Raw genomic sequence first — 11,689 nt, forward strand, 5'->3', positions numbered from 1 at the left:
AGAAATCCTTATTACAGGCATCCCAAAAGCTTACTAAAGACCACAAAATCCTTAGTTGACTAATGCTTTCCCTGTGTGAAATCGGATTTTTGTATTTTGTTAATCCTCGGTTACAATCTGCGTCCTACTATTTCTGACCCATGCTGTTCTGAGAGCTCAACTTGATCAGAGGTAACCTGGGATAATAGCAAAGTGAAATAGGAAAGGAAAAAAGAAAGCTATAAAAAATGATGTTCAGCACCAGCCATTGTTAAGGAAACTTCTATGAAAAGTAATTGCTGGATAAAGTTCTGATTGTGGATTGTGCTTAGAATCTCTTTTGGTTCTTAGTGTAGCATGAGCCAGAAGCCTTGGTAAGCACTGCTAAGAACTGGATGAGTGCCTGGCAGCCTGGCGCATTCCCTGTGGATATCTCGCTCTTAGAAAGCTGCTCCATTCAGATCTAGGAGATGCTTCAGGAAACCTTCTGGACTCTTTTCTTGGTGACTGTGAAAGTGAAAGGAGAGCTGCCATTCATTGCAGAGAATAATGCTGCTATAATGGTGAACTGGTAAGAAAACCTTTGTGATGAACTTATTTTACTGGTCAATGTTTCCCTCCCCCCCCCCTAAAATATTTTGGTCTTCAAGTGATCTAGAATTGTGTCTTTCTCTCCTTCTCATTATCATTCATAAAAGAAAATTAGTGCTATAGCTTTCAAAACCCTGATTTCAGAGTGCTCTGTGGAATACAGTAGAAGGAAGATATTGTGCTGTTTAATCTGTTTGTTTTAAGGTCACTGTGATGTTTGCACCATCTCTCGCAATACTGCTCCTTTCTCTTTATTTTTGCACTTTTGAAATTGCGTGGACTTTCTGGAAAAAAAACAGCTGAGATCTCAGGAGGCTGTCATTTTGGGAACAGTTTGTGCATTTACTGATTGAGCAGGCAAGACTTTAAGCACTGCCATTCTTTAATCTTTTCAGACTCTAGGGTATGTGTGTGTGTGTGTACACATGCATGCCTCTGGGTCTATTACAAATCACTTAAATATCTACTCTCTCTACAGAGTAACAGGCAGCTGACCTCTTTTTTCCCTAAGTCTCAAATTAGCAGGGAACCCTGCTGGTGTGCTATGGGAGCCTGGGCCACAAATAGGAAATAAGTCCAGTATTTTCTTGAGTTGCTCCATCAATTTATTGGCATTCCTTCAAAACCTACAGAGGAAAACACAGCATGGAGCCACCTGATTCCAAGCTCTCAGGCAGGGTCCTTTGTCTCTAATTACCAGTATTCTCAATTTCTACTTCATTCTCAGAAGCAAGATGAGCATAAATCAGGTCCTGCACCTCTTGATCATCTGTCCTTTTCCATGCATGCTTCTCCAGAAACAAGAAATAATTGCCTTGAAATCCTCATGTGGATGGCTGGGCTGGCATGAAAGCCTCTTTAGGCCTGTAGTGCTGCCATGTTCAGCACATTCCCTTCCAGGTACAGAAGTGAGAATCCTAGCATCCCTTTCCCCATACATGGTGCCTAGACATACTACAGAGCAAGGTCACAGTTGCCATGTTTCCCTTCCCTTCCCTTCCCTTCCCCCTTGAGATGGGGGAAGAAATCAATCTATAGATGCTTGCTTGGCTCCTGTGGGAAAATAAGCTAGCAAAAGACATAACACTTTAAGTAACTGCAAAGGAGTTCTCTGTCCCTAGTGCTTCTTTCAAGCTTGGATAGTTTGTCTGCTACATCTGTTTTCTCCAAAAGAAAGAAATGTTCTTTAGCAGAACATAAGAGACAGAGCTTTTTAGAAGCATCTGATGAATGTGTTTTTCAACCAATAATTCATTTATGGGGATAAAATTGTGGCAGGTTTAATAGGTATCTGAGAATTGTCATTATACTTTTATGCTAAATGGCCTTAATTTTTCTTACATCTAGACATAATTTTATTGACTAAGTATAATAAAACCTTTTTACTTCCAATTAACCATCCTATCTATAGCTACCTTTGGATACATTGTCAAGCATAAATCATTTTAGCATGTACTAATTAAATGACAAAATCTATCAGGGCTGTGCAGTACTTCAGATCCAACTCCCAAAACATAGCAAGGAGCTTGTGGTGATATACCCATACTCATCCCTTTAAAACTATCCAGACTTTTCTCTCCAGCATTGCACAGCAATTGTCAAGGGCAATCACATATCCTAGACAAGATGAAACTGTTTTAAAGAGTTATTTTCATGGTTCATTCAAATTTTGAACTGCATCCAGAGTACTGCATACCCTAATATTGTGCATCTCAAAGCATGCAATCAGCATGAAGTATATCTCCTTTTTATTTATTTATTTCAATACAATAATAAGATGAAAAATCAGATTATAATGACCAGGAAATGTCACATGGTGCAACATTATTACAGAGAAAATGAGAAACCTATATTATGTGAATTGTATCATGGCTTTATTGAAATTTGAATCACAATCTTGTTTTACACTGGGGTGGGTAGAAGATATACATGATTATCCCATAATAACTTGTACAGAAGAATGAGCGATCCTAAATCAAATACCACAAATATTCTTCTATATTACCCTTCCTGTCACAATACTGTTCAGTAATTCAGTTATGACTGCTAAAGTGTGAATGGTGAAGTATTGCTTCTGTTGCTTATCTAGTTAGCCCTAAAAATAAAAACTGGCTGCCTGAAAAAAAGCTTTTCCCTATATTAATCTGCTGTAATCTGGAATGGAATGGAAAGGAAATTGCATTAAGTGATGATGTAAGATGGGTTCTTTGCATCTAATGCAAATTGACTGACTTTTCATGATGAAGTTTTACAAGTGGTAAAATATCTGCTTTATTTACATGTACTTGCATTCTACCTTGTCTAAAGATTCCAGGCAACTAAATGCCTTTTCACTTGGTATTTATGAATGAATGACTATGGTGGAATTTGTGGTTTTGCTTTATCTACAGTTTATTGGTTTTACTGAGATAAGGTTTTTAAAAATTGTTGTCTGTTTTATTATTTTCTTGCCAGCTTGAGATAGTTTTATCAATGGGGGAAAAGAGATACATGAATGTGGTGTGTATACAGGAATGAATGAAACAAGCAACACACACGTAACTATCAAACATTTATGAAATACTGAGAAAGATTTATATTGGGCATAGAGAATGGGACACCACGGTGCAAACCAACCAATATGACTTATTTTGAAAAAGTGCCATCCCATCAGCATGAACATCAAAACTTTCCTTACTGAATACTACAATTCAAAGGACAATTTCATTACCTGTACTGGTACTGATGTTTTCGGAATCTACACTTTGTCCCATCAGGTGATATTGGTTAAGCCTAGAACCATCTTCTGCTACTACCACCGAAGTTGCTGAGGTGTTAGTCCACACATAGATCACTTCTGAATTGGGATAAGCATCTGGGTTAAAAGAAAAAGAAAAAGTAGACAAGTTATGTTTGAACATTAATATTCATATACTGGACTTTCACCTGAAAAGTCAAACTTAATTTGTGCCAAGGTTCAGTTTCAAATTCTCTTGTTAATAATAAGATTCAGTTCCTGAATATGTGAATTTATATAAAATAATAGGATGTTCACTTCAGCTAAAAATAGCTCTCGTTTAACAAGAAATACATAGAAGAGCTTTCAAAGCCTATGTTCACTCCCTTTTCCTGGAAATGAAGCTTTGATTATTAACAAAAACACTGAAAAGCATTTGTGTCTTACAAATTTATAATCTGCCTTAGGTCTCAATATCCACAGGAATTCTATTTCCCCATTTGTTCTGTGAGATTCAATTACTATGATATTTTATAGATGGAAATCAGAAACTGAGAAATAGCATGTCCAGAGATTCATTCATTAACCAAAAGTCTAGGGACTGCTCTGAATATTACAAAAAGCAGATATATTTCCATTTCTGCACTATCCCACTCTGCATGTACAACGTAGGCTAGAATAATTATCTCTACACACATATAAAGGGGGAGAATTATTTCAGAGAAAAAGTAGAAATAATTAATATGTAATTAAATGAACAGATGTTGTGTCTGCATAGATTGTGACCAGAGTTGGTGCAGGTTGGGGTCGCTTTCCTCTGCCATATTATACATATAGTATATACAATCCTTCTGAAGAGATTTTACCACTATTGCAGAATTATGTGCACATCAGAGCCTGAATAAAAGATGGTAAACAAAGATAGTACTATGGTTGATGCTTGCCTCTTTTATGAGCAACTACCACAATCTTTCCTGCATCATACACTGGTTCAGTTTGCTCAGCCCATTAGCCTTCTACATGTCTTGGGTTGGCACCTGCCTGGTATTACCAAATGAGAAGCATTATCAAGCATCATAAAATCCAGATTGTGGATTGGATTTGTCTAAATGTGGCTGATCACAAATTATGCAATGTAAATGACAGGAAAAAGCAAAAGATTAGTATTAGCCCAGGCTTGTGATGTGAACATGTGATGAGGAGGGCTTGGATAATTGTAAATTGGCACCTTCAGTGGGGGCTTTAAACATCCTGCAAAATGCAAAGTGACAAAGTCACTGGTCTGGAGCTTCTCTGAATCAGTTACTTAGCTATTTTTGAGTATAGGTCTTCTGATCTTACAGAGACCTGTTTGTTTAAATGTCTGCTAAGGCTCTTCCGGAAGAGTGCTAAAGCCACATCCCCAAAATAGTTCCACTAATAGGTCACACTCATGTTGAAGGGGTGCAGGCTAAAATGTGAAAAAAACTTTTGGAGAAGACTTTTCTACATTGCCCTGCATTTCTTCTCCATTTATTGATATGTAGGTTGTTGTTAAATTCTAAATAGGGAAGGATCAGTGACTTGCAAGTGAATGTCAGTGTATTGCAAGTGTCCGACAGTACCAGATTAAGCTTATGTCCCTCAGCTGTATCTGTGATCTGTAATTCAGTTTAAAAGCAGAAACAAGCAATGTTCTTGTGAATAATCAATAGTGCTGGAAAGGAGTGATGTGGTAGCCGTGGCCTGTAGCACTTTAGAGTACAAAAAGCAGCATGCTTTATTTACCTGAAGTAAATAAACATAACCATGCAAAAGCAATGGAAAAACTGTAACATGCTCATTTGTGACATAACCAATAAGGAACAAATGGCAGAAATTGGACTTCTGCCATAGTTTTAATAAATCATAATGCTATCCTTTTTTTTTTTAAAAAAAAAGGCCTAGCACCTTTTGTATTGCTTTGAAGACATTTTAAGACAGATCTACCATTTTTTTGAGAAGAATGGCACAAAACACCTGAATATAAGGAGCCTGCATAATCCCAAATCAAGGCATTTTGTGCGGAGATAAATCTGAAGGTATCAGGTGTTTCTTTCTTCTGGAAACCCAAGCCAAAATAGGTATGGAGGACCACACCCAGAGATTGGAGGGGGAGGCAGGGCATCTGTGGTGCATAAAGCAGACAAAAGAAGCTGGGTGGATCACATTAGCAAAATTGTAAATGGGATATTGCAGAGGATGAACATGGAGGTGAAATTTGGGCCATAAAGTCCATACTTTGCTCAGTATAGAATTCCAATATTAAAAATGGTTGTCCAACCTGTGTTTGAACATACCAGAAGGTATGGTTTTTCTAGACAATTAGTCCCACTGTTAGACAAATTTTGATCATGAGGATGATGAAATGGTCATAAATGTGAAAAATGGTCATAAGTTACTTTTTTCAGTGCTGTTGTAATTTTGAATAGTCACTAAACAAATGGTTGTAAGTCAAGGACTATCTGTACTATAGGTATGTTTGCATGGTAAGATCTTCTTCAGCCTACAGTGGAATTGATCACATTTAGTCAGTTTTTAGACAGTTTGGAATTATTTCCAAGTGATTTCAGTTATAAAGTTTCTTTCAAAGAAAAGTCAGACCCAACTTTTACTTGGTCTGCAACAATTTCCTATCCTTACAATTTAAGTCTTCCCACTCATTTATGTTAATATTTAAAGTGGATATTTATTCTGGGATGCAACATTTGATCTGGAATTAGCCTGAAAGTTTATTTTGAACTATGTTTTGCTGTTGCTATATAATTATCCTTCAAAAGAAAGCTGCCAGAATTGGCTATTTCAGCCACTACTGGTTTTTGTGTGTGTGTGTGTGCTCTTCTGCTACACTTGCCAACTTTGTCACTATAAATGTTATTTTGAAAATGACACAGTTGAGCATTGTAATAATACTAGTCGGATTTAACATCTTTAGAAACTGAAAATAATTAGGAAGTACTGTATAGACTGGAGTTCTTGTATGGACGACAAAAATAAAGCCAAAACCCTGGGCCAATCTGATACAGCCAAGGATTCAAAATCATTTTATATTGTTGTAATGTCTCCTGCCACTACTGACTACAGTTTTATTGACTACAAACTGCAAAGATATCAGGAGGAATTACATCCATCTTTACCTTGAATATAATTTCTAACATGTTCAAGTGCAATTTATCAAACATTCTGGAAGAAAGAGGAGAGACATGGAACAGGACAAATCTAGAGAAATAGAATGTCTTAATTCTTTAATTTCAAAAGTACTTGGCAGAATATGGTTTTCATAAAGAGTCTATACTGTATGCAGAACAGGTGAACTTCTTAGAATTTATATTTCTGGCTGAAGAAAACCCAAATCCTCGAATCACTCATAACACCTATAATTTGAAAGCAAAACTGGTTATTAATCAGCTTCCAGATACAATTTAACAGGCTAATTGTCACCTTTAAGGCCCTTCATGGCTCAGGACATGAATATCTGTGGAACTGCCCATTTGAAAAAGCTTTTGCCTACCAATTTACATCATGAAGAGTAGTTCTCCCTCCAGATTCCCTGTGTTAGAATATCAATAGGTTTCTTCAAAGGTAGCTTCTCAATCCCCATCTCTCTTCTCTGGAACAGCATCCCCATCAAAAGATATGACTTGCTCCAATTCTATTGGGTTTCAGAATTACAATAGGTAGTTGAGGGGACCAAAAGAAGTATATTGATACTACCTGACATGACTCTTCTGCATAAAAATATTATTAATTTATTAATGTGGGCTCTGTTATTGGTTTGATATATATTTTTCAGTGTTTTTAATGCTGTTGAAATATGGCAGGATTTTAAACCACTCAGAAGCAGTCGACAAGCATGACAAGGCATATTAGCTTATAGAGCTCTACTAGAGTAAAATAAATTAATAATATTTAAGGATATCAGGTTGGAATGATTATGGTGGTACTGTCTGAAGGATCATGTATTTCTGATAGTTTTCTGTCCATCCATTGGACAGAGCTAGCACACTCCAGGTTTCACCAATTATCTGATTCAACCCAAGGAAAGGGCCCTGACACCTATAGTGTCTGTTCTCTAGAACAGTATCCTCCTACCCTCCTGCAAAACTCTGTATTATCATTATCTAAACCATATTTTAAAGATCTTTAAAAAACTAATATTTTCCCAGGCCATGTGCTAGTGTAGACGGTAAAACTTTTAAAGGTTAGTATTAATGCTCTTTTCTCTTCTGGACATCATCATTATTTTCTTTGTTATATTTCTGTTTTTAACATTCTATGCTACCCAGAATCTTTATGGAGTTGGGTGGCCTTTTCAACGCAGTCAACAAACCCAGTAAAACTAGAAGGAATGTAATAAAACCAATGAGAGATTTCAAATTGTGATGTCAATAATGGAATTAATTCAGGAAGAACTAAGACTTGAGAATGGGAGCCAGGAAAGATAGTAAAACAACTCCTTGCACCAAATGAAAAACAGCCCAACCAGATTTGCAATACTGCAGTGTTATAGAGGTAAACCCAATTTTCTAATAGTTTCTAACAAAAGAAGTGAAGAAATCAGCTCTCCAAACCAGCAATATTGTGAGAGCTGCTTTGGAACGGCTGCAAATCTCTTGCAGCTGTCGTTAAAACCAAGCCATCCACAAAAAGTCATCAATATTTTGTTGCAGAGAAATATGCCCACTTCTGAGTCCTCTGACAGAGGTCCTTCATATACTAACATTTATTTTTTTATTCTTTCAGATGTTCTATTACAATTACCATTAGCTTTGATCAATCTGGCCAATGGTGAGAATTCCTGAACCTGTTCATAAAAAGTATTATATCCAGGTTAAGAAAGTTGTCTAGTCAAACTAGAAAGGAGACAATATTTTAGCTCCCAGATTTTGCACTGAAAAATCTGTTGCAAGAAATAAAGAAAAAACATGGAATTGATAAATCTACATGCACCCGCCATGTAGCCCTAAGAGGGACAGATTTAAGGGACTTAAGAGTTATTGTTATTCATTCCAATGAGATGGATGAGTAAAGACTACGTAATGGGCCAGAATTCTGGAGACAAAATGAAAGCATTCATCAGTATCAGGAGGAAGTTAAAATAATATTTATAATTATAAATGAACAAAGAGTTTATTAAATTCAGGATCAATAGACTAGTGAAGGGTATTCAGTAATTTCCTAATGATGAAAAATGAACACTCCAAAGGCCAATAGTCCATGTGAGAAATAGTTTGTGAGGCTTGAGGACAGTGACACTGAATCCTTAAGTGTATATTATATTTTAAGCTTAGAAACAAATAGAACAGAATAGAATCAATGCTGCTTGACCAAGTTGAACATTTCTGTTTAGGCTGCCTTTTTAGTTTTATGGTGGAATTTGCACAAAGTGAGCAGCAATCCTGCAATGTGGTTTTGTTTTGAGGTAAAATAAAATCAGAACAAAATCTAAATGCCCAAAATTACCACAACAGAATGGCTATACGTTTCTTCCTATATGATATGATGATGAGAAGTCCAAGCATTGGAGACTTATAGTATCTATGCAATGTCTACAATAACAGGCAATTCTTAATCAACTAACAACAGATAACAAAATTCTAAACAGAATAGTTTTAGACATCAAGACAACCTTCTCTCCTTTCAATCGTAATTACAAATTGTTACCAATCTTTCTTTCTAGTTATCCTGAACTCCACCATACAAATTAACTATCAGAGAACACATGTCCCAGTACATGCATGGATAATGAAAGTGTACTCTGTTTGCCTATTAACAAGCAATAATCATAACATATAATGGTCACCTTGCACCAGTCATTCTTTAAGAGATTCTAAAGGGAGGTTTTTTCTAATGCAATTCACAGTCCTGATTTACACATATAAAAACTCTATCCAGCTTTGGAGCAATGTATTTAAAAATGTTCCCAAATGAACTTAATTTTTAAGAACCCTGTCAGAGATCCTTTTCTAGGATGTTCTTTATTTATTTATTCAGTTTTTTGCCCATTGTAATTGAGAGACTCTTGATGTTATCTGAAGTTGTTTGTGAGATCTTACAATTGTTCTTTTATGTTGGTGAAAGCCAGTTGTGGGACACACTCTTGCAGTGTCTGTCATGGTTCTGACAGACAGAGACGAATAAAACAGAACTCCGAGGCTTGAAAATTCCTCAAAGAACATGTTTATTAGTTACAAACTATCGGCATGATCAAAAGTGAAACCAAGTGTGAAATTCCCACTAAAATTTCCCAGTTACAAAGTATAATGTCCCACCCAAAAAACTATGCCATCACTACATTCCCCAATACATTCATTTGGTGGGCTTTCTAATACAACGCCCAGCCACTGACCGCAGGAGCAGTAGATGATCTTGGTTCCCACGGGACAGAAGATTATTATGACTAGTGAAGCACCTAGGCAAGCCCCCCTCCCTCAGTCCTGTGTGGCAACCTAGAATGAAGATAAAGATGGCTGCAGCCAGGCTCATTGTAGAGTTGACAGTGTCATTTGGTTAGCTACCTTGAAAAGCTAATGCTTTTTAAAAAGCTTTTTCAGGCTTTTAGTGGAACACACAGCTGCTTTTGCATCAGTTGTTCTTGTCCTTATTGCTATTTTTACTTTTACTGACAACACTATTTCTATTCTTGCTTCTGCTTTTACTAGTGTGTCATCGCCAATTCAGTCTAGAAATTCTACACAGTAATTCTGTGCAGCCTGACTAGAAGTAACTGAGATGTAAACATGTCCAGGATTGTATTATCTGAGTTTTATTGTTTGATCATAATTCTTCTCCATTCAGGCCTTGGGAAGTCTTCTGGTACAACTTTTAAACAAGGATGACTTTTAAAAAAAGTAACAGAAATTACTCCTTAGTATTTCCTGAGCATGCACAGACAATCTGGGAACGTTTCGACGGAATCCCATCCGTCATCATCAGGCTGGTGGCTTCAGCTTCCTTCTTCTGGGAGAAGCATGTGGTAGTGGCGGTTTGTTCCTCTTTTTTAAACTGCCAGAGGGGGTGTGTTCTGTGGGTGGAGGTGTGCTCTGATTGGGTGGGGGATTAAGTGTGTTCTGATTGGGTGGGAGTGTGTTTTGAATGGTGGATGTGTTCTGATTGGGTGGGGGTGTGTTTTGAGTGGATGGGCTGGTCTCAGCTGCCAGCCTTAGACCTGAGCTGGTGAGTTGTGCTGCTTTTGTTCGGCTTTGTGTTTGTGGTGGTGCCATGTTTTTATAGTGGGTGTCAGTTTGCTTATTGTGTGGTTTGGAGGGGTTTAAAGTGGCTGATGTTGCAGCTATAGTTAGGTTTCTGTTTTGTGGTTGTGCGTCGTTATCATTGTGGGTTCGGATTTGCTTTTTGAATGGTTGTGTGGTGGTGATGTCATGTGATGTTATCATGAGTTTGGGTCTGGTATCATTCTTGGTGGTTGGGACTCGTCTGTCAATCAAGGCGGGTTTCCAAATGGCTGGTAGGCGAGAGGTATCATCTCGTTTGTTCATGCTGTGGGGGCATTTTTCTATCTCAATGGCTTCTCTGATTATTCTGTTGTTAAAATGTTCAATTTTGGCGATAGTTTTGGTTTTTTTTTTATATGCTTCTCCCAGAAGAAGGAAGCTGAAGCCACCAGCCTGATGATGACGGATGGGATTCCGTCGAAACATTGCTCCTACACCTTTAATTCTACATGGGGAAAAACCCGAATGACCAAAGATCCACATACAAACACCCGCAAAAACCTCAGAAAACAAATAACTTACCTCTACGGGGAGGAAATCCACCAGCTAACTAAGGTAAAGGTAAAGGTTCCCCCGCACATGCGTGCTAGTCGTTTCCGACTCTAGGGGCCGGTGCTCATCTCCGTTTCAAAGCCGAAGAGCCAGCGCTTGTCGAGGACGTCTCCGTGGTCATGTGGCTGGCATGACTAGACGCCAAAGGCGCACGGAACGCTGTTACCTTCCCACCGTAGTGGTCCCTATTTTTCTACTTGCATTTTTACGTGCTTTCGAACTGCTAGGTTGGCAGAAGCTGGGACGAGTAACAGGCGCTCACTCTGTTACGCGGAACTCAGGATTCGACCCGCCAAACTGCCGACCTTCCGATCGACAAGCTCAGCGTCCTAACCCACTGAGCCACCGCGTCCCCTACCAGCTAACTAGGACCTACGAAAAACTCGAAGTACGAAGAGCTTCCATTCTGTGTGACCTCACATTCCTACGCAACTGCCGAGATCAAAATTTAATCCCCACATCCTTCCAATTGAAATTCCACTCCAACTCTGCAGCCATCAAACGCATCCTGATAAGAACTGAACTGGCCCTAATCAGAAATGAACTCCACACAAAAAGATACCTCCTGGACCGAATCAACAGAGACCTCCTCACACTTCAC

General features: G+C 38.0%; 2 protein-coding genes across 2 annotated transcripts in view; one reads left to right on the plus strand and one right to left on the minus strand.

Annotated features, from left to right (window-relative positions):
• Positions 1 to 11,689, minus strand: part of GABRA5 (gamma-aminobutyric acid type A receptor subunit alpha5) — a gene marked incomplete at its 3' end in the record, with an annotated part of 109,044 nt that overhangs the window by 16,297 nt on the left and 81,058 nt on the right. The window contains exon 6 of the mRNA XM_081326820.1: positions 3,281 to 3,424. Within this exon, the coding sequence (XP_081182946.1) occupies positions 3,281 to 3,424 (144 nt within the window). The remainder of the gene's footprint in view (positions 1 to 3,280; positions 3,425 to 11,689) is intronic.
• The window catches only part of GABRB3 (gamma-aminobutyric acid type A receptor subunit beta3), a gene marked incomplete at its 3' end in the record, with an annotated part of 329,767 nt that continues 318,584 nt past the window's right edge, over positions 507 to 11,689 (plus strand). Inside the window, exon 1 of the mRNA XM_081326818.1 lies at positions 507 to 550. Within this exon, the coding sequence (XP_081182944.1) occupies positions 540 to 550 (11 nt within the window). The 5' untranslated portion in view covers positions 507 to 539. The remainder of the gene's footprint in view (positions 551 to 11,689) is intronic.

This window comes from Vipera berus (assembly GCF_964194415.1).
Source record: "Vipera berus genome assembly, chromosome: 4".
NCBI classification, from domain to species: Eukaryota; Metazoa; Chordata; class Lepidosauria; order Squamata; family Viperidae; genus Vipera; species Vipera berus.